Source organism: Macaca thibetana, chromosome 4 (assembly GCF_024542745.1).
Source record: "Macaca thibetana thibetana isolate TM-01 chromosome 4, ASM2454274v1, whole genome shotgun sequence".
In the NCBI taxonomy this organism is placed as follows: Eukaryota; Metazoa; Chordata; class Mammalia; order Primates; family Cercopithecidae; genus Macaca; species Macaca thibetana.
In genome coordinates this window covers 129,909,802-129,933,638 of record NC_065581.1, presented here as the reverse complement: position 1 = coordinate 129,933,638, position 23,837 = coordinate 129,909,802, and the positions used below count along the sequence as shown (strand labels likewise).

The 23,837-nt window shown below is 35.5% G+C and overlaps 1 protein-coding gene across 13 annotated transcripts in view; it reads right to left on the bottom strand.

Moving 5' to 3' along the window:
- The window catches only part of AHI1 (Abelson helper integration site 1), a 225,359-nt gene that overhangs the window by 62,858 nt on the left and 138,664 nt on the right, over positions 1–23,837 (bottom strand). For 11 of the 13 annotated variants that reach the window (XR_007725046.1, XM_050787921.1, XM_050787920.1 and 8 more), the window contains one exon: positions 15,701–15,756. Coding sequence is in view for 11 of the 13 variants with exons in the window: in XM_050787921.1 (XP_050643878.1) it covers positions 15,701–15,756 (56 nt within the window). In the remaining 2 variants the exon portion in view is untranslated. Of the gene's footprint in view, positions 1–1,370; positions 9,711–15,700; positions 15,757–23,837 lie in introns of those variants that run through there. The other 2 variants (XM_050787925.1, XM_050787928.1) reach the window with 2 other exon arrangements.

Genomic DNA, 23,837 nt, shown 5'->3' with positions numbered 1-23,837 from the left:
AAAAAACGCTAAGAGTTATACACTGAAAACCACAAAACACCACTCAAAAAATTTAAACAGGCCTAAATAAATGGACCCATGCTAATAGACTGGGAAGACAACGTTTTCACAATTTGATCTGTGAATTCAATGCAATTCCCGTAACAAATATTGCAAGAGCTGACAAAGTGATCATAAGATTCCTACAGAAATGCAAGGGATCTAGAATAGCCAAAACAATCTCAAAAAAGAACAAGGTTGAAGGCCACACCCTGATTTTAAAACTTCTACAGAGGTACAGTAATTAAAACAGTGTAATGCTGACCATAAGAATAGGCGTGTGTATGGATCAATGCAAAAAAATTCAGACTCTAGATATAAACTCTTACATTTTTGGTCAACTGATTTTCAGCAAGGGTGCCAAGACAATTAAAAGGAAAAAAAAAAAAAACACCCAAAACCAAAAAACAAACAACCCCCCCAGGCTGACTTTTTTCAAAAATAGCTAAATGCAAAAGAATAAAGTTGGATCCTTAACTCACACTGTCTACAAAGTAAAGTCAAACTGGATTATAGCCCTTAAAGGTAACAGCTAAATATATAAAACCCTCATAAGAAAATCTGAGAGTCAATCTTCAGATCAGGCAATGGTTTCTTAGACATAATATCATAGGTACAAGTGACAAAATAAAAAAGTAAACTAAACTTTATCAAAATCTAAAACATTTTGTGTGTCAAAGGATATGATCAAGAAAGAGAAAAGACGACCTATAGAATGGAAGAAAATATTTGCAAATCATATACAGTCAACCTTCGGTACCCTTAGAGGATTGGTTCCAGGATCCCCCTTGGATAACAAAATCTATGGATGTTCAAGTCCCTTATATAAAATAGCATTTGCATACAACTTACACAATCCTCCCATACACTTTAATCTCTAGTTTATAATACCTAATACAATGTAAATGCTATATAAATAGTTGTTATACTATTTTTTGTTTACATTATTTTTATTTTCATACTGTTATTTTTTTTCAAATATTTTCCATTTGTAGTTGGTTGAATCTGTGAATGCAGAACCTACAGACACGGAGAGCTGAATGTATCTAAGAAGAGACTTGTATCCAGACTATACAAATAACTCTTACAAGTCAATAACAGGTTAACTTAATTAGATAAAAATAATATGAATGTATTTACATTAAAAATTTATATATATTTTATAAAATTTTACAATTTTTATGTACTATATAGGTATATTTACATACTATATGCCTGGTACATATTAAGTACTCAAGAGTTAGGTATAATTATTATTAAATTCCTAAATTATTTGAGTATTAACAAGGAATGATATTTTCTGTAGAATGCCTACAACTCCCTCCCTCCCTCCCTTCCTTTCTTCCTTCCTTCTTCCCTCTCTCTCTCTTCTTTCTTTCCCTTCCTTTCCTTTTTCCTTTCCTTTCCTTTCTCTCTCTCTTCTCTCTCTCTCTTTCTTTTTTAGAATTAGAGGAGAATCCATAAAGTGAAAGCAAGTTTATTAGGAAAGTAAAGGAATACAGAATGGCTACTCCATAGGCAGAGCAAGCCTACTTCAACTCCATTTCTGAAAACCAAAAATTATTTCTCAGTTTGGTAAAATAAGCTCTGACACACTCTCTCACACACACACACACACACACGTGTAAAAATCTAGTATACATAATTATATAACAAAACATAATTATAATCTCCCGAATTAGAAAATGAGTAAAGAATCTGAATTAGACATTTCTCCAAAGAGAATATACAAATGTTATTTCAGAAGATGCTCACATTATTGTCATTGGGAAATGCAAATGAAAATCATGAGGCGTCACTTCCCATCCACTAGGATAGCTATAATAAAGAATCAGTTTTACTGATTAGGATGTGGAGAAATTGCAACACTCATTCATGTCTGGTGTGATTGTAAAGTGGTTCAGTTGCTTTGGAAAACATTTTGACAGTTCCTCAAAAGGTTAAACAGAGTCACCATATGATGCAGCAATTCTATTTCTAAATATATACCCAAGAGAATGGAAAACTTATGTCCATGCAAAAACCTGTACATGAATGCTCACAGAGTAATATTCATGGTAGCTAAAAATGGAAGCAATCAAAATGTCCATCAGTGAATTAATGGATAAAAAATGTGGCATATCCATATACTTGATATTATTTTTGGTCATCAAAAGGAATGAAATTCTGATACATGGCACAACATGGATGAACCTTGAAAACATTATGGTAAGTGAAAAAAGCCAGACACAAAAGGCTACACAGTGCGTTTATATAAAATATCCAGAATAGGCAAACCCATAGAGATGGAAAGTTGATTAATAGTTGTTAGAAGTGAAGAAATGGAAGGGATCATTTTTAATGAGTATGAGATTTCTTTTGGGGGCCAACGAATGTTTCAAAATCAGACAGAGGTGGTGGCTGCAAAACTCTAAAAATATATTAAAACCACTGAACAGTACACTTTAAAAGGGTGCATTTTATGCCATGTGAATTATATACAAATCAAGCTGTTACAAAAAAAGAACATCATGGAAATGATTGTTAAAGGAAGTGTAGCTGCTTATGACGAAGAAAGCAACAGTGCAAACAAAAATACAGATAAGGAGACCATATTTCTCCACATCAGAGAAGACAACCTTGGTCCTGGCCATGGAAATAGACAAAAGAGGTTAGACTGTGGAAATATAATCAAAGGAGAAAGCAACATATGTGGGACATAAGAGAACTAGCTAAGCTTAACATATTACACTAAGGTATTGTTCGTAAGACCAAACAGCTGGTAGTACCAATGACAGAAAACTAAAGTGGAAAGGCCCAGTGAAGGTCCTGGGGAAGACAGGAGTTTTATTGAGCGGTGCTTATTTTTATTTTTATTTTTATTTTATTTTTATTTATTTATTTATTTATTTTTGAGACGGAGTCTTGCTTTGTTGCCCAGGCTGGAGTGCAGTGGCGCGATCTCGGCTCACTGCAAGCTCCGCCTCCCGGGTTCACGCCATTCTCCTGCCTCAGCCTCCCGAGTAGCTGGGGCTACAGGTACCCGTCACCATGCCTGGCTAATTATTTTTATTTTTATTTTTAGTAGAGATGGGGGTCTCACTGTATTAGCCAGGCTGGTCTCGATCTCCTGACCTCGTGATCCACCCACCTCGGCATCCCAAAGTGCTTGGGATTACAGGCGTGAGCCATTGCGCCCAGCCGAGCTGTGCTTATTTTTAGGTTCTTTAAATTACCAAGTGGTAACAGTCTAAGTATGGATTATAAAGATCTTTTTTCTAGTAAACGAGAAAGAAAAGAAGAATTAGGATTAGAATATCAGCTGGACAGTCATTCATGCTTGAACATTAGCTGAAACTTAAGTGTGTACAGTGAGCTTACCAAGTAGGTCTCAAGGAAGAGAGGAAACAGCCCCATCACCTCATTCTTGGGTGATACAAATAATCACCTTCTCATTCCTTCACCCCTTTCCTTCAAGCAGCTGTCTGTGGCATGTGGGTAGCATAGTTTGAAGTGTAGCAGGTGTTTGTAATTTCCTTTCTCAAGGTCACAGGTGACTCTGCCAGTGCACTACAAAAACCACAGCTTCTGGGCCCCTTTCTTCCCACCAAACCCCAAGATCCCCTTCTCACATCCAGATTACTCTGTTACTTACACATCTTTAACCCACTCCACAGCTATTAGAACTGAAGTGCCCCTCTTCCCAGGAAACGGACTAAGATTCTATCCACTAGCCTCAGATCGTTATCTGTTTGAAACTTCTTTGTGGGTTGATGGAATGTTTTCCAAGAAATGTTTTAGAAATTGGCTTTCTTAGATAACTTCCATGGTGGATTTATTAAGAAGGAGGAAATCAAGGTCATCATGCTCTTTTTAGCTGTCATTCTGTTCAGCCTTTCCAGTGGTGCCTGTTGTCTCCAACCTCATTGTCACACTCCCTGCCTAATCCTATTGAAAGTTACAGTTACGTTACAAAGATCAGATGAGATAATATACAGTATGTAGCAGGGCTTTTAAAAATATACATTGTTTCATACATGCTAACTGCTGTTAATACTACCTAAACTGCTCTCAATTTTCACAAAATTTGCCTTGTGTCACTGAATGACATTAGAGTTTAATGGTTTATTCACATAAACTGACTCTGCTTTTAGAGTTAATATTTTTGGCTCATTTATCATAATGAATTAACACATTAAATCTAAATGATTCTAGAAGACGCTTAAAGATCTTTTGTCTGTTTTCTCATTGGCAAAAGGTGACGATGATAATAATTTATCTCACAGAATTATTATGACATTCAAGTGAGATCATCTACTTTGCACAATATATAGTAGGTGCCCAATAAATATAATCCAATTCCTGAAGTTCTTCAAATTATCACAGAGGAAAGGTGTTTTGTAGTAAAATATTTCTGTAGAACACTCACAGCTATAAATGTGATCATATTTTCTAAATCAAATGCAGATCCACTAACTGGAATTCCTCTGCTGAAAACCAGGATTTATTTTCAGATTTGGTAAAATAAGCTCTGAATCCAAAAAGTGCTCCCAGAGAGGTCTGCATGTGTTGCCATAAGATAGTACCAGCCAGAGATAAGCTGACAAGAAAACTTTATGAAGTTTGATTTCAAATACAGAATAAGAAGGGTTTTTTCCCCCTTCTAGGGATTTATCTTACTTAATCTTTATGCATCTAGCTAATCTGTGACCCAATTATGTAGTTATACCAAGGGTGTCTGTGTTAGTGACTGCCGTGAGGCTATCTCTGTCAAAGACCAATCTCACTGCTGGGGACACTGAGATGACAGGATAGAGTATCAGAAGAAGATGAAACTTGGTGAACTTACATGTTTATCATGGCAAAAAAAACAATCTATGGAACATTAGTAGTGGCAGATGGTAGATGTCCATCTAGGCAGGAAAACCAGGGTACTAGTAGTTTGATAACCTTTGATTAAATTTCTCCCCAAATAGAAAGTAATGCTCCATAACCATGTGTGTTAAATTTTTTCTTTTCCAAATAATTGTTTCTTTCATTTCATGGCCTGTTAACTCAAGGTTTGCTTGCTGCTAGTGATTATATTACTGCTTCCTTAGAGTGGTCAAATTTTATTTTCCTTTTGGGAAAGGGAAATTTTAAGCAACCACTATATCTTATTTTAAAAGCATGCAGTAAATGCTTTGTTAAAGTACAATACAACACTGAAATTACTATTAAGTAATAACACTCCCCAGGTAAAATTACTTAAAAATAAAAACTTAAATTGCCTACAGGAAAAAAAAATGCTGCCATTTTGATTTTGTGCACTGTTTAATATTTTTCTAATGTTTTTGAATAAAGAAAACTTAGATGAGGCATTATAAAACTTGTCAATGTTACAAAGTTTGGAAGAGAGCTATTACCATAGTTGAGAAAATCAAGATTCAAAAGAATATTGACAAGCAGGTTAGTGAGTCAAAAATGAATCTATGAAATTCAGTAAAAATAAATGGACAACTTTGCAGTTAGGGTTAAATAGTAATAGCTAATGGCCGAGAAATTACTGTGTATTAGACACAGTATTTAGTACTTGAAACAACAGAATAATATTAAGGCAGACACTATTCTCATCTTCTTTCCAGATATAAGGATAGTATGAGGCACAAATATATAAATAACGAGAAGATCTGTCTTGACGGCCTATCTTTAAAACATCAAGGAGTTATGGTAGGTCACAATTCAACAACAAACAAAATATCCAGATAATAGAAACCAATAATACCACTACATTTTTTGTATTATAAATGGAACATTAAGTCTAGTTCTAAATGCCACTTTTCTGAAGAACATAAATAAATTGGAAAGGAATCAATACTAAGAGAAGTTAAAAAAAAAAAAAAAAAAAGGAAGGACATAGCCTAAAAAAGAGAAGAACAAGATGAAACATCAGTCCTCAAACATCTTAAGAGCTATATTTACATAAGAGGAAACTTATTTGTACTACAAGGATCTAAATGCAGAGCAAAGCTAATATACTAATTATCTGTAGCAAAGAACAAAACTTGAGTAATTAATGAACACAGTGTTCTTAACATAGAACTAGTTTTTATCTTTTCCCCCGAAAAGAATGTATCCACAAGTAAGGGTACACTTTCTTTAGTAACTACTGATACTCTTTTCATATGCTGAACTTAAATGACTAGAAACATACTAGAAATGTCTCAATACTCTTATGACAATATTACAATATTAGTAGGTAACACAGTCTCTGAAAAACTCTTGATGGAAATCTCAATAACTTCAGAGGCTTTTATGTAACATGTTAAGAGAAAATAACTTCTTGGCTCTATATTTACTACGTGTGTGATCCTAGGGAAGCCTCTCTTCACTTTTCAGTGCCTCAGTTTCAAATTTATAAAATGGAAATAATAATATCTACCAAATAGAATTATGCAGAATAAAAGTAGGCATAGATATCAGAACTATATACTGGTAACACAGTAAGTGTTCAATACATGTAAGCCTTTATTATATCATTATGTTCACAACAAAGCACTACTAAGTTTAGTAATTTAATATTTATATGTTGCCCAGGCTGCAATACAGTGGTGTGACTGTAGTTCACTGCAGTCTTGAACTCCTGGGCTCAAGTGATCCTTCTGCTTCAGCCTCCACAGAGGCTGGGACAACAGGTGCATGACACTGCACCTGACTAATTAAAAAAAAAATGTTTTTAAGAGACGGGTTCCTGCTGTGTTGTCCAGGCCAGTCTTGAACTCTTGGCCTCAAGCGATCCTCCCACCTTGGGAGTGCTGGTATTACAGGTATGCGCCACTGCACCTACCCCTTTTCTTATCTTAGAAAAAATAGTGAGATTTTATGAAATGAAGAAAACAGATTACTGGGTGTTCATTCAGTAGAACACTAGGCAGCCTGACCAGTGTCCTCCCTCTTTCACACTATATACTACATGTGTTCTCCAACCCATCTGCTGGCTAAATTGCACAGATATTTGGATCCCACATCCCACTGCTTAGCATTGTTTATCAAGCACTGATTTTATGAAGGTGGAGACTGGGCCCTATAGTGAAGAGACTTAGATTCTGATCTACCAACAACAACTAACCTATGCCCACTTATTAAGCAGCATGAAGTTTTCAACAAAAATGGTGGTGGCGTTAACTGCCACATTATAATATAGGGAAGTGAATTCTAACTGAATCCTAAGAATAAATAAAATGATAAGTGAGCATTCAAAGGATGACCACTAGAGATGTGCTTCATTTTTCTGCTCTAATATATTGTCTTTGAGCAATACGAGCAGTTGAAAAAGACTCACAGAACTTCAGACCCAAAAGTTGACTTTAAGATCAATTTTTTCAACTCTCCTCATTTTAGCAATTAGAAAAGTAAGTCCCTTGGTAAGACACCTTGCACAATTGACCTACTCTACTCCTTTGTCAAATGCTAAAACTCAGTTTGCATCTTTCTCCTGCCTCATTCATACTGCTGGATCTTTCCTTCCATCTGATAAATATTTATTTTGAACGGAATACTGTTGTATAATTACCCAAACTGTACTTTTCACTTTCACAGAACATGGAAAAAGAAATATTTATTTCACATTCTATATAGGTTTATCTCATGGCAGTTCTTTTGGCAAAATGTTTTCTTTTCTGAAATGAGTCAGTAACATATCCACAGGGCTAAATTAATTGCTATTCTATTTTCCATCTCCTCTCATGATGAGCCTCTTGAATTGCTTCTGATTCACCATGCCTCCTAGTGTGACCATCCAGCTTCCTTTCTGGGCCCTGCTCTCATTCTCCCAGACATAGCATAAAAACACCCTCCATTTCCATACTTGCATTGGTTTCCGAGATGCTACGTTATCCCTGATCTCCTGCCTCCTTTTCTACATTTTGTCTTCTTTGAGGGCTCTTCTTCCAACTTTTAAAATATGGACACACATCCAGGCTGGCCCTCTGTTCTTATTTATTTTTATAGTTTCATCACATATATATTCATTCATTTAAGCAGTATCCACTGAAGGCCTATAAGCAGTGGTGAGTAAGATGGACATGGTCCATGCTATCATGGAACATACATCCAACTGAGGAAGACCAGATAAGAAAATAAATAAAAAAATTCCAAATTGGGATAACTGCTGAGAAAAAAAAAGGTGTAATAATAAAGACTAATGGGGGTGAAGGAAGGTCTTTTGAAAAGTTAACATTTACCTGGGATCTCAAGAAAAAGCCTATTATGCAAAAGCTTGTGTATAGTCAGGGGCAGAGAGACCAAATATTCGAAGGTCTATGGGTGAGTGGAAGAAAGGTTACTTATGCTCAAGAAACTCAGAACAGAGTAACATAGGATGATGCTGAAGAGATAGGCAGAGAGCAGATCATGCAAGGTCCTATAGGCCCTGGGAAAGGGTTTGGGTTTTATCCTAAACATAAGGAGAAGTTACTGAGGGTGTTAAGCAGGAGGTTATCCCATTCTGATTTACATTTGTAAAAGATCACTTCGGCTATCATCACTTACAGAACTGATGAATAAGGTGATCAGATATTTAGGGTTGCCCCAGATAGTCCCAGTTCATGCCTATTGTCCTGGCGTAACTGAACTTCTGCACTGATTCCAGGGAAGAGTCACAATATGCAATAAATAAATACACACATAAATAAAACAACAACAACAAAATAACAGAAAAAAAGAAGAAAGAAAATTGACTAAGACACAAGCCAGCTGTGGGAGGCAACATTCACCAGGTTTCCTTGTTCCTGATCTCCTTGACCTAACTGGGACCCTTGGGTCCTCCCTTTGATTCTTGACCTAGTTTTACTTCTCAAGCTTGAAATATATTCTTGTCCTTAATATCTGGCTATCTCCTGTAATTAAATAATATTCAGCAGCTGGTATACAGAAATATATCGAGGTCCCATTTGCATAAACTCACTTATTTCTCATAACATTCCACGAGGTAGGTATTATCCCCATTTACAGATGAGCAAACTGAAGCACAAAGAGGTAAAGAAACGTGACTAAAGACAAACATAGCCAAAGAATCAGGACTCGACACCAAGTAATTTGGTTCTGGAATCAGTGTTCTTTACTTTGAACATTGCTTCTGTATGTGAGAAACCATAGGCATATTTAGGAACTGCAAATAACTCAGTGGCCAGAGTGAGTACTGGGACAAACTGGAGATAAGTTTAGAAAAGTAGCCGAAGGGTTTCAAATGACAGACGAAACAATTAAGTTTTCATCTGGCAGGTGATGAGGTACACCACAGGATCTTAAATACATGATCATATTTGTGGTTTGGATAAACAGCTCTGTGGAAGAGATTTCGGAGGTGGGTAGGAGGAGAATCGTTCCTGACTCAGCTGTTTCTAAAGACTCTGGACCTACGCCACCTTCTCGGATGGGGCCTTTGGATGCCTATTGTGAAGAACCTGCACGCAATTATACATGACTTCCCATAACCTATGCCCGGGCCTTCCAACAATGGGATCTCCTTTTTGAACTACAAGTTTTCCTTTGAGTCCCTTTCATCAGCTCTCATCTCCAAGTCTTTTTTATAAGCATACCTCTATTTCCATTTCCAGATTGATCCCGATAGTCCCCTTGTTCAAATCCTTATCACCACAAATGTAGATTTCTGTAGCTTCACAGCTCAGTTACCTTCTTCCTATCGCCACCACCTGCAATTCCATGAGCTGCTTTTATTTAATCCTTTTAAAACATTACTCCCTTGATCATATTATTCTCATGATCAAATGCCTTACTACTGCTTATACAGATAGTCTTAACTGTTAACCTAACATTCAATGATCTTTATAAATTATGCCCAAATCACATTTTATAATCTTCCACTATCTCATCTACACTGCTGCAGTCAAATTTTCTACCCATCTATAAACTCTGTGTACACAGTGTGCCCTTCTATGATCTTTGGTCACACTGTTACTCTGGTCTAGCAAATCCTATTGTTTTAAAAATCTCATCCTTTCAAGATCTGGTTTAGCACTTTCCAACTCTAAACAGCCTTCCTAAACCACTTCAGTCCTGGGAATTCCTACAGCACTCAAAACCTTACACCATATTCCTATACTTGGGCACAAACTGCCTCAGTAACATGACATCCCTTCCATTATTGCTCTGAATTTTTTATACATTTCATATATTAGGGTTTAGTTGTTTACAGATCACTTTTCTAATGACATCAAGAACTAAAGACACATTATCTATCTATCGATCTATCTATATATCTATCTCTCTATCTATCGATATGATATCTAAACACCTGTAAAACCATGTTTTATGCTTTTTTTTTTTTTTTTTTTTGGTATTTCTACTTTTCCCATAGTACTTCCATACCTCTCCAGTGCTTGGTATGGTACTACTATCCTATGTATATTGTATATCTAATGTTTCCTGATAATTTAGAAAATTCAATTTATGCTGCTGTTATATCTTCCAGTAATATAAAATTTTCAGAATTTTAAGAGTTTTTCAGGTAGAGAAATTTAGCAAAACTGAAAAAGAAATGGAGGGAAAAAAGTCTAAGAAAAACATAAATCCAGCAGGGTACGCTAATGGGAAAAAAAAATCAACATAAGTTTCATAATTTTTAATGTCTGGAGAAATAAACTGATGTGTATATACTTAAAAATGTTATATTATGGAAGACTACAAGTGGTTGTTAAAGAGAACATATTTTGCATTTATATTTGAATTTCAATAGAACTGCTTTGAATTGCTACTTTATTGATAAGTGAAAACAAGTTCTTTTATGACAAGTTATAAAAGCTTATAGTTTATTAGTTCCCTCTCCACCCTGCAATTACCTACAGGAAGAGATTGGCCACGGGTTCTACTTTATGAGTTTTATAGGGGCCCATTCACCCCAGTTTACATACTATGAATTCTTGGAAAATGCAATAAATTGTAGAAAATAAAGTGCTTCCTTTGAATAAAGGACATTTCACTTGAACTCATACATGTATCTACATATAAGCTGTCCCAATTATTATGTTAAAATATGAAACAGCCATATTTTACATGAATATATGTATAAAGTATACAAAAGTATAATAGTGCAATAGGTGGCACTCTTGTGAATCTACAGAATGGGCTAAACAAGGATAACAATCCATCAACAGTCACAACTCAACAGTTGTTGAGTAAGTACAGATATTATATAATCCAAGAGATTCAGGATAAAATTTAATTTATATGATTCAGATCAATACATTTATGAGTAAGTTTAGTGTTAATGGCAAACAACATTACAAACATCTCAGAAATATTTCAGAATAACAAAATAAGTCTAACGCATATTAAAGTTTACTACTGATGAAAAATCATGTGACAAAAATTCATTCAGCCCTTGGAAAACTTTGAAGAAGGGTAACTGTAGAAGGAATAAATTAATAGCTTTTAAAATTGGTCTTATAAATATGAAGAATAATGAATCAACATTTAAATTTCCGATCAGGTTAGGATGCTTTAAATTCTAATAATTAAAAGAATACTTAAGACAAAGACACGTGGCAAGTGTTTCATAGTTGGTATAATCCTGATGAGACAGTCTGGATTTTATTTCAACCTGTTGTGATAGATGTGTAGGCCTCTGTGAAAATGCAAGCTGTAATTTTATATACTGCCCAAAATCCATTTGCTAAAAGAAGCTTTGTTCTCTCTACCAGGGGTTACAGGGTCATCGAATAAAAACTGAAATTATTAATATTAGTATTACAACTTTGGAATGTAGGAGTTGTACAAAAATTTAAGTTATTCATTCGAATAGGCCATATTGACGTCATTTGAATTTTATCATATTAGTTTTCACTGGAAGAGATTCAAAAACAATACTCCTCAAGACATTAGAAATTATATATTCAGTATGGCTTATTATGTTTCAATGTATTTTACATGTATATTAATTCTGCCAGAAAATGTGAAAAGCTATGGGATTTGCCACGCGTATGACTGTACACTGAAAGGTAGATATGTTTTAACAATGTTCCTGGGGGAATACTTCCTTATGCTAGTAGCCATTTCCCTTTGGTTTGCAAATAAGTCCTTCATATAAAGTAAATACAGGACTCACACTTGTGCTGACTTAACAATTAACTAACTTTTACACCTGCCTTTTAGGGTTCAGACAATAACCTCTGATTAATCTGAGGCTGATATTATCCTTAACTTACTATAAGCGATAAGCAGGTGCAGAGGGACTAATTCTTAAAGTGGCACGATGTAAATCTTTTCGTATAATCTAACATCATGATTATCTCATGTCTTATTTACTTTTTCTATTATCAATAGTACAGTGTCTGAATGAATATCATTCAGGACAAAAATCAGTGAAAAGAAAGCCACACATTTAACCACCAAAACTGACCTAGGACATCAGGTATAAAGAAAATAAAACAATATCTATAATATACGAGCAGGCTACATAGGTTCCTTACATAAGAGAATGACTAGCAGTCTGATGTCCAATGTCTCTTCTGCAATACCAAATGCCAGAATGCAAAGATAATCAATTTCCACAATATTTTGAGGAGAAAAGGTTATGTTCAAGTAATTAAAAATCCTGGCAAGCTGTCTAATAGTAAAGGCAACTGACAAGTATTTAAAAATATGTAGACTCGGATAATTCACTTCCCATTTTCTAATTCTTGAAGAACAACTAGAAAATGTACTCTGAGGTATAAACAAAATTAAGAGCTCAGCATGCCAAAAAAAAAAATTAAGTGATTACAGACAGTTAAAATAGAGGTTTGATTCTTTTTCCTGGAGGGGGTGTCATGTCATGTCACGTGGAGATTTTTTTTTCACTTTCTATTAAAGGTATCTCAAAAAAACAAATATGGTACTATTTGTAAGAAAGAAAGAAAAAAAAACCCAAACAAAAAAAATCAAAGTTCATGTAGTAAATCAAAAACAAAAAGGAAACAAGTAAATGAAAAAGAGAGTGAGAGGTGACATGGAACAAAGGGACAGAGGTGGCTTTGTTCTCAGGCTGATCTTTATTTACTGAAGGGACACTGGATTATATTATAGCACTATAGAATCAAACTCAAGTTTGATTGACCATAACCATATATTTACTGTAAACTTCATTCAGAATTCCAACTTGGAATGTTAAGAAACATACCGGCGGGGCGCGGTGGCCCACACCTGTAATCTTAGCACTTTGAGAGGCCGAGGCGGGCGGATCACGAGGTCAGGAGTTTGAGACCAGCCTGACCAACATAGTGAAACCCCGTCTCTACTAAAAATACAAAAATTAGCTGGGCGTGGTAGCGCACACCTGTAATACCAGCTACCTAGGAGGCTGAGGCAGGAGAACTGCTTGAACTTGGGAGGAGGAGATTGCAGTGAGCCAAGATTGAGCCACGGCACTCCAGCCTGGGCGACAGAGCGAGACTGTCTCAAAAAGAGAAAAAAACAAAAAAACAAAACATCTTTCCTTTGAAAAGAGGTCTGATAAATTCTCATTTGCTCATTTCCCTCACCCATTTAATGGCTGCAACTAGCATATAGCACTCTCCTAGAACTGCCATTCATGGCAGTACCTGGAGCAAGCAGGATGTGGGTGTGAAAATGGGTAAAGAAGTAAGCTGGGAATCGAGGGTTAAGTCTGGGGTCGAGAAGTCACTCGGGGTCCCAGCCTCAGCTATTCTAAAATCCTGGCTCACTCCCTTTCTGTTTTTTTCTCAGGCTCTAACAGATACTTAAATCACGGTATCTCTTCTTTTTGAGTCAGCAGAATACAAAGTTTGGGGCTACAAATATCCTACTTTGATACATATTTAGACAGACTCCTTTTTTTCCTCCCTATCCTAATCATTTTCTTCTCCTAAGCCCTTTAAAGAAAATAAGAGAATATAGGTTCAAGGATGGAAATTAGGTAAAATTACATTTCTGTGAAAATCAGACTTTACCTGTTCTGGTCTGGGACCAGAGAGCATTGGGTAATAATAATGAACAGACTTATGATTCCATTTAGAGGTGATGGAGAAAGGGCAAAGATTAAGTGTTGGCAAGCCGGGGGGCTGTCACGGAGAGAGGTAGTAACATCCTTAGTTTGTAGCAGAGACACAGAAGGAGAAGAGCAGCCAATCCTTCTTCAAAAAAATACATCAAAAAGGACTGAGTATATTATTCAAATATATTAAAATAATAAATTTTTCTTAATTGCCATCTTTAATTTTTTAATACTAAAGAATAAAATTTATAATCATGTTATGGCTACTCTTTTAGCATATTTACTAAAGGATAACTGAAACATACATACTACAGTCAAGTACTTTTTAATGAGTATGCTAATTCCTCATGTACTGGTCTTTTCTGGAGTCCCACATATTAAGTTATCAAACATGTTAAATCAATCATAGGGATTTACTACAAATAGAAAATAGAGTCAATTTGCTACTGAGGCATATATTAATCATCAACACAATTCAAATACTTTAATATTATCTTTATTTATTTATTTTGGAGATGGCGTCTTGCTCTGGTGCCAGGCTGGAGTGCAGTGGCGCAATCTCTGCTCACAGCAACCTCCATCTCCTGGGTTCAAGCGATTCCCCTGCCTCAGCCTCCTGAGTAGCTGGGACTACAGGCATGCACCACCACGCCCAGCTAATTTTTTGTATTTTAGTAGAGACAGGGTTTCACCATGTTGGCCAGGATGGTCTCGATCTCCTGACCTTGTGATCTGCCCGCCTTGGCCTCCCAAAGTGCTGGGATTACAGGCATGAGCCACCACGCCCAGCCATCTTTATTTTCTTAATTGGTACAGTTTAAATATCCCTAATCCAAAAACCTGAAATATGAAATCCTCTAAAATCTGAAACTTTATGAACATTGACATGACTTTCAAAGAAAATGTTCACTGGGACATTTTGGATTTCTAATTTTTGGCTCAGGGATGCAGGAAGTGTAACACAAATGTTCCAAAACTTGAAAAAGACCAAAATCCAAAACACTTCTGGTCCCAAGCATTTTGGATAAGGGATACTCAACTTATATCACCAAATCTTTCTCACAGCAGGAAATGGAGAATCACAGGAAGTACGTGGAAGACTTATGAATACAAAGGATAAGAAGTAAGAGTAGGACTAGGGAATGTACAGTGTACTCCATATCACCTTATGAGTCTTTTAATTGCAAACTAGCAACTAATATATGTTTCACACAAATATTATATTTAGAGACTAAAAGGGAAATCTAATTCTCTTCCTTTTATTAATAAAACTTTTTAAATATAGTGAATAGATGCTATAATTGTTAAATGCCTTTTGTTGAGAAGAGGGATAAAAGATAAGACTTCAGTTCTATAATAATAAAGCAAAGTAACCTATAAGAGAAATGAAGCATAATGGCCTTTTTTCACTATTATAAAACATTCACTTTAAATAATGATGCTGATGCTGGTGCACAAAATAACATTCATTTTTAGAACGGTAAAAATCAATTCGTACAAATATTTACATTACATTATCAAAACTATAAATTATCTCTAAGTTAACAACATTAATATAAACCAATCTTGCAGGGATATAACTTTCGGCAAAAGGGAGGTTGTAAGAGCTTTCTACAATGCCACTGTAACTATAACCAGTATAATTTTGTAGTTTCTTAACACTTTTAACAATGCAGCAACAGACTGTCTTACCGTTGGTGCTGTATCTACCTGATGGTTACAAGGCTTTCTTCCTATGCTGATAATCCCTGTGGAAAGAAAACAATGTGAATATTTGGTTATTAAGCCTGTCCATTTCATGTTGAAAATATTTATGCCATTTTAGTGGAAAAACATTTATTATGACTCACACAGCTTCCAAGAAAAAAGTCTCACTCGGAAGGCAGGATCCTTTAAAGATGTATCATGAATTCTTTGGTCAGAAACAGTTGGTGAGTTTAGCTAAACTGACTCAAGGTTAGCTAAGTCTTTTTTCCCATTCAAGTGATGCCTAGCAATAGTGCAAGATGCGTCCATATCCTGCTCTCAGCTCAAAAATCACACCATTATCTGGGCTCTGCTGCTTTTCTTCTATGAAAGTTTTATTTCTGATTCAAGGATATGAAGTTTTTAAAAAGAAGTGTCACAAGGGCTATGAAGTGAATCACCACTGTCTTATTTTCTCAAAAGAATAAATAAATCCATCTGAATTTCTCTTTGATCATCTGACTTCCTACTATGACATACTCTATTTATTCAATCACCATGAGTATCTGAAGAAAAATGTTCCCCTGATTCCCTCCTTTAAAATGGTAACACAGACGGCTAACCTCGAGAAATATTCTTTTATCATTTGTGGATTTATCTTTTTGTTCTCAATGTTCTCTACTGCATTTCTTTGTAATAAACAGCCTTTCAGGACGTGACATAGGACATCTCATCTGTAAAGACACTGGTTCAAAGTCTAACTCAAGTTAAAAATGAACACAAGTGTGGGTCTTGTTTAATTCCTAATTTTTGTCTACCAGCAAACTAACCTATAATTTAGGATATTAACACAGTTTGTTCAAATAATGCTAAAGGTTGTCATATGCAGGACTAGAGGCAAGAACTACAATGTCTGTTAATAGCAATTAGTAAAATTCCTAGTTTAAATATTAGTTCTTCTTCTAAAAGCATATGACTCATTTTTCTTAAAGTATGGTAAAGAATTAAGTGAGATCAACACAATCACTTTCTATCGCTTTGCAAGAGTATTTTCAAAATGAATCATGAAACATGATTAAAGTAAGTTTTTGTTTCATTAAATTTTTTAAACATTTATTGTTAGCCAGTGAAGTATAAAGCACTATACTACCTTCATTCAATTGACTAATATTTTTGAGTGGTTATTCTTGGCACCCAGTGATAAAAGATGAATATATTACAGTTTCTGACTACAAGAGTCTAGTAAAATATGGATATCCTTTTTTGAAGAACTACCACAGAGCAAATTAACAGAGTTTCATCTTAAGTGTAATAAAATCTTTAAGGTAATTTTGATGGAAAGACACTCTTCTTCATAAAGTAACACCAGTTTTGGGTAAATTTTTTTTTTTCAAAGGGTACAACACGCAGGCAAATACTCAAGTAATGTAGATTCCTATTGTAAGATTTTAACAATACAGAAGCATACAGAGAATAAATTGAGAAATCCCAACTTTGTCAGCCCCTACAGTCTCACAATCCTAGCTGCAACCACTGAGAACTGTGTGGCATGGCAACTGGCTTTCAAATGAGAGTGGTCATGCCAGAGTTCAGCAATTAACAACATCTCACACACGTCTTCTCGCTACTGTAATCTGACAGCTATAAAATTGACCTAGGCTGATTACCGATTTTTAAACTCTTATCTAAATAGAAAGTAATTTCAATTGGAGAAAAGGAACTTTAAAATAATAAAAACCAAAGTAAACCAGGAAAAAATCTATACACATAGTTTATACGATAACAAGAAAAAAAACCAAAAAAACTCTACAGATTTTAGAGTTTCAATTTTAGGATAAGAATGTTTTGAAAATTAGAATTTCAAAAAGTGGATTATAAAGTTATAATCTTAGTTTTAAATTTAGATTACATATATAAATAATATCATTTGGAGATACAATTATGCATGTTTGTTCAAGCTTGCAGTAAAAAATAAATAGAAAGGAATAAACTTTAGAAAAAATGTATCAAAATAACTTCCTATTTTAGGTAAATTTTACTTAAAAACCTATCTGTATCTCATTTCACTTTTATTAAGGTATAACAATAATTGAAAGCTTATAATAAATAGTTTGCTATAATGGATAGTATTATATCTCTACTTAACTAGGCCATGGTACCCAGATACTTGATCAAACATTATTCTAGATATTTCTTTGAAGGTCTTGGATGGAATTAACATTTAAATCATAAGGCTTTGAGTAAAGCATACTGCCCTCCATAATGTACGTGGGCCTCATTCAATCAGATGAAGGCCTTAAGAAAATGACAACTCACCTGACAGCGAGGGGATTCTGCCAACAGGCTGCCCTCAGACTGGAACTGCAACTCTTTCCTAGTCTCCCTCCTGTTGGCCTAGCCTGCAGATTTTGGTCTTGCCAGCCCCCACAATGTTTGAGCCAATCCCTTAAAGTAAACCTTTCTCTCTCTATGGACTTCCCACTGGTTCTGTTTCTCTGGAGAACACTAATAATACACTTACTTTCTGGTAAATCTGTAATAAATAAAAATACTATTGTTTATACTCTAAATTATACATGTTATGTTCATTCAACATAATTGTAAAGGAATATAGTTAAAATGTTGATGTTATTATGAAATATTTTAAAATCTGCATATGTCCTAATGAACTCAGGAATATAGAATATAGGTAGAATAAATCGACCTATCAACAAATAAAAATGAAAAAAATTAGAAAGGCAGTCTGTCAGCAGAATAAAGAATCAATCTATCAATAAACATTACTGCTAGGTTGTCCAGTCTAACAATCTCTGCCTTTCAATGATTTGACTATTTACATTTAATGCAATTACTCATACGGCTTTGCTGAAGTTTAGCATTTTGCTATCTTACTGCATTTCTTTTTGTTCCTTTCTTCCTCTTTTTCTATATTCTTTTGGAATAGTCAAATAGTTTTACTCTTCCATTTTATGTCCTCTGATGGCTTTTTAGCTACATCTCTTCATATTTTTTAATGGCTAATATAGCGATTACAATATACAACTTTACTATACTTTGAATTAGGATTTTTTCTACTTCAAGAATAATATAAGCAACTTAAAAGTGTTAACCCCATTTATCCAACCACCGTTCAGGCTTTTGCTGCCTTGTATTTAACTTCTATATGTTATAAACACCATAATACACTTTCAGTATTGTTGTTTTAGACCGATATATTTATCTTTATTCCTTCTTACAGATCCAGGCTTTCACATGAGATCATTAACCCCCTGTTATTTTGTAGTGTAAGTCTGCTGGTGACTATGTTTTGTTTTTTCCTGAAAAATCTTTAGTAGGGATTCATTTACAAAGAATGTTTTTCTGGGTATTGAAATCTAGGTTAATAGCCATTTGCTTTTAGAAAATGATTTCATTCCATTACTTCTCATGAGAAGGAAGGCATCATTCTTACTATGATTTCCCTGAACCTAACACATTTTTTTCCCCCTCTGGTTGCTTTTGTACTTTTCTTTTTAGTTTAATCAGGAGGTACCTAGGTATGGTTTCTTTCATACACACACACACACACACACACACACACACACACACACACACACGTGTATATTTATACTCTAAAGGAATATAAATTTTTCATTTTCTTCAGTTTAATTAGGAGGTATCTATGGTTTCATTTATATATATGTATATGCGTATGTGTGTATCCTTCTTGGATTTTACTAAGCTTTCAAATTTTATTTTTTTAAATTTTATTTTTTATTTCAATACGTCTTTGAGGAACAAGTGGTGTTTGGTTACACGGATAAGTTCTTTAGTGGTGATTTCTGAAATTTTGTGCATCTGTCACCCAAGCAGTGTACACTGTACCCAATGTGTACTCTTCTATCCCTCATCCCTGTCCCACCCTTTGCCCCAAGTTCCCAAAGTCCTTAGAATAAGAGTCTCCAATTCTATCCAGGTTGCTGTGAATGCCATTATTCCATTCCTTTTTATGACCAAGTGGTATTCCATGGTGTGTGTGTGTAGGTGTGAGTGTGTGTGTATATATATGTATAAAGAAAATGTGGTGTATATACATATACTTGTTGATTGACGGGCATTTGGGATGGTTCCATATTTTTGCAACTGCAAATTGTGATGCTATAAACGTGTGTGTAAGTATCTTTTTTGTATAATGACTTTTTTTTTTTTTTTTTTTTTTTTTTTCTGGGTAGACGGTAGTGGGATTGCTGGACCAAAAACGCTACTTTTATTAGGTTGGTGCAAAAGTAATTGTGGATTTTGCTGATTGAAACTAATGGCAAAAACTGCAGTAACTTTTTCACCAACCTAATAGTTCTTCAACGAATCTCCACACTGTTTTCCACAGTGATTGTTCATGTTCACGTTCCCACCAGCAATGCAGGAGTGTTCCCTTTTTACCACATTTACACCAACATCTATTATTTTTGATTATGGCCATTCTTGCCGAAGTAAGGGGGCATCACATTGCAGTTTTGATTTGCAGTTCCCAGCACTTTGGGAGGCCGAGACGGGCGGATCACGAGGTCAGGAGATCGAGACCATCCTGGCTGACACGGTGAAACCCCGTCTCTACTAAAAAATACAAAAAACTAGCCGGGCGAGGTGGTGGGCGCCTGTAGTCCCAGCTACTCGGGAGGCTGAGGCAGGAGAATGGCGTGAACCCAGGAGGCGGAGCTTGCAGTGAGCCGAGATCTGGCCACTGCACTCCAGCCTGGGCGGAAGAGCGAGACTCCGTCTCAAAAAAAAAAAAAAAAGAAAAAAAAAGAAAAGATTTGCAGTTCCCTGATCATTAGTGATGTTGAGCATTTTTTCATATGCTTGTTGGCCTTTTGTATATCTTCTTTTGACAACTGTCAATTGTCTATGCATGTCCTTAGCCCACTTTCTGATGGGATTGTTTTTTTCTTGCTGATTTGAGTTCCTTGTAGATTCTGGATAGTAGTTCTTCGTCAGATGCATACTTTGAGAAGATTTTCTCCCACTCTGTGGGTTCTCTGTTTACTCTGCTGATTCTTTTGCTATGCAGAAGCCTTTCAGTTTAACTAAGTCCCATCTATTTATCTTTGTTTTTGTTGCAATTGCTTTTGGGTTCTTGGTCATAAAGTCTTTGCCTAAGCCAGTGTCTAGTAGGGGTTTTCCAATATTATCTTCCAGAATTTTTATGACTCTGGGTCTTAGATTTAAGCTTTCATCCATCTTGAGTTGATTTTTGCATAAAGTGAGAGATGAGGATCCAGTTTCATTCTTCTACATGTGGCTTGCCAATTATCCCAGCACCATTTGTCAAATAGGGTGTCCTTTCCTCACTTTTATGTTTTGTTTGCTTTGTCAAAGATCAGTTGGCTGTTAAGTATTTGGGTTTATTTCTGGGTTCTCTATTCTGTTTCATTGGTCTAGTGGGAGTATTATGCTGTTTTGGTGACTACAGCCTTATGATACAGTTTGAAGTTGGGTAATGTGATGCCTCCACATTTGTTCTTTTTGCTTAATCTTGCTTTGGCTACATGGGCTCTTTTTTGGTTTCATATGAATTTTAGGATTGTATTCTAGTTCTGTGAAGAATGATGGTGGTATTTTGATGCAAATTGCATTGAATTTTTTATTGCTTTTGGCAGTTATGGTCATTTTTGCAATATTGATTTCACCCATCTATGAGCATGGGATGTGTTTCCATTTTTTTGGTGTCATCTGTGATTTCTTTCAGCAGTTTTGTACTTTTCCTTGTAGAGATCTTTCACCTCCTTGGTTAGGTACATTCCTAAGTATTTTATTTTATTTTTTTGCAGCTACTGTAAAGGGGGTTGAGTTCTTGGTTTGATTCTCAGCTTGGTCACTGTTGGTGTTTAGCAGTGCTACCGATTTGTGTACATTGATTTTGTATCCAGAAACTCTACTGAATTAATTTATCAGATCTAGCAGCTTTCTGGATAAGTCTTTAGGGTTTTCTATGTATACAATCATATCATTGGCAAACAGTGACAGTTTGACTTCTTTACTGATTTGAATGTCTTTTATTTCTTTCCCTTGTCTGATTGCTATGGCTAGGACTTCCAGTATTATGTTGAACGGAAGTGGTGAAAGTGGGCATCCTTGCCTTGTTCCAGTTCTCAGGGCGAGTACTTTCAACTTTTCCTTGTTCAGTATAATGTTGACTGTGGGTTTGTCACCGATAGCTCTTATTATCTTAAGGTAGACTGTGGGTTTGTCACCGATAGCTCTTATTATCTTAAGGTATGTCCCTTCTACATCAATTTTGCTGAGGGTTTTAATCATAAAGGACACTGGATTTTGTCAAATGCTTTTTTCTATTGAGATGACAATATTACTTTTATTTTTAATTCTGTTTAAGTTGTATATCACACTTATTGACTTGCATATGTTAAACTATCCCTGCTTGATCATGGTATATTATCTTTTTGAAATGCTACTAGATTTGGTTAGCCAGTATTTTGTTGAGGATTTTTGCATCTATATTCATCAGGGATACTGGTATGCGGTTTTCTTTTTTTTTTGTTATATCCTTTCCTGGCTTTGGTATTACGGTAACACGGGCTTCACAGAATGATTTAGGAAAGATTCCCTTGCTCTCTATCTTTTGGAATAGTGTCAAGAGGATTGGTAACAACTCTTCTTTGAATGTCTGATAGAATTCAGCTGTGAATCCATCTGGTCCTGGATTTATTTTTGATGGCAATTTTTTTTATTACCATTTCAATCTTTGTGCTTGTTATTGGTCTGTTCAGAGTTTCTATTTCTTTGCGGTTTTATCTAGAAGGATAGTATATTTCCGGGAATTTATCCACCTCCTTTAGGTTTTCTGATTTGTGTACACAAAGGCTTTCACAGTAGCCTGGAACAATCTTTTGTATTTTGGTGGTTTGGTTGTAATATCCCCCATTTCATTTCTAATTGAGCTTATTTGGATCTTCTCTCTTCTTTTCTTGGTTCGTCTCGCTAGTGGTCTGTCAATTTTGTTAATCTTTTCAAAGAACCAGCTTTTCATTTCACTCATTTTTGTATTTTTTTATTGTTTCATTTAGGTCTGCTCTGATCTTTGTTACTTCTTCTCTTCTGCTGGGTTTGCGTTTGGTTTGTTCTTGTTTCTCTAGTTCCTTGAGGTGTGACCTGTGTGCCCGTGCTCTTTCAGATGATTGTAGGCATTTATGGCTATGAACTTTCCTCTTAGCACTGCTTTTGTTGTATTCCAGAGGTTCTGACAAGTTGTAGCACTATTATCATCCAGTTCAAAGAATTTTTAAATTTCCATCTTGATTTCATTGGTGACCCAATGATCATTTGGGATCAGTTTATTTAAATTCCATGTATTTACATGGTTTTGAGGGTTCCTTTTGGAGTTCCTTCATTTATGAAGCTTAGTTCCTCTGGATACAAAATTCTTGGCTGATGATTGTTTTGTTTAAGGAGGCTAAAGATAGGACCCCAATCCCTTCTAGCTTCTAGGATTTCTGCTAAGAAATCTGCTGTTAATCTGACAGATTTTCCTTTATAGGTTACCTGATGCTTTTGCCTCACAGCTCTTAAGATTCTTTCCTTCATCTTGACTTTAGATAACCTGATGATGTGACTAGGTGATGATCTTTTTGTGATGAATTTCCCAGGTGTTCTTTGAGCTTCTTGCATTTGGATGTCTATATCTCTAGCAAGACCAGGGAAGTTTCCCTAGATTACTCCCTTAAGTATGTTTTCCAAACTTTTGGATTTCTCTTTTTCCTCAGGAACACCAATTCTTCTTAGATTTGGTCATTTAACATAATACCAAACTTCTAAGAGGCTTTGTTCATTTAAAAATTTTTTTCTTTGGCTTTGTCGGATTGGGTTAATTGGAAAGCCTTTTCTTTCAGCTCTTACGTTCTTTCTTTTACTTTTGAGTCTACTGGTTAGACTTTCCAGGCCTCACCCAGCTCCCATGCATCCCAAAATGTTACTCTCATTCCCACTCTACCCTTCAGTAGCAAGGAGCTTATTTCCAAGCATCCAGTGAGCAGGGTTGAGAACTTGCCCCAGGCTACAAGCCTCTCCTCTGAAAAAGCAAGCAGGGCTTTCAGGTTTTGCACTTTCCCACCTGCTGTGGATTCTGTGCTCATATCTGCACTCCTTATTT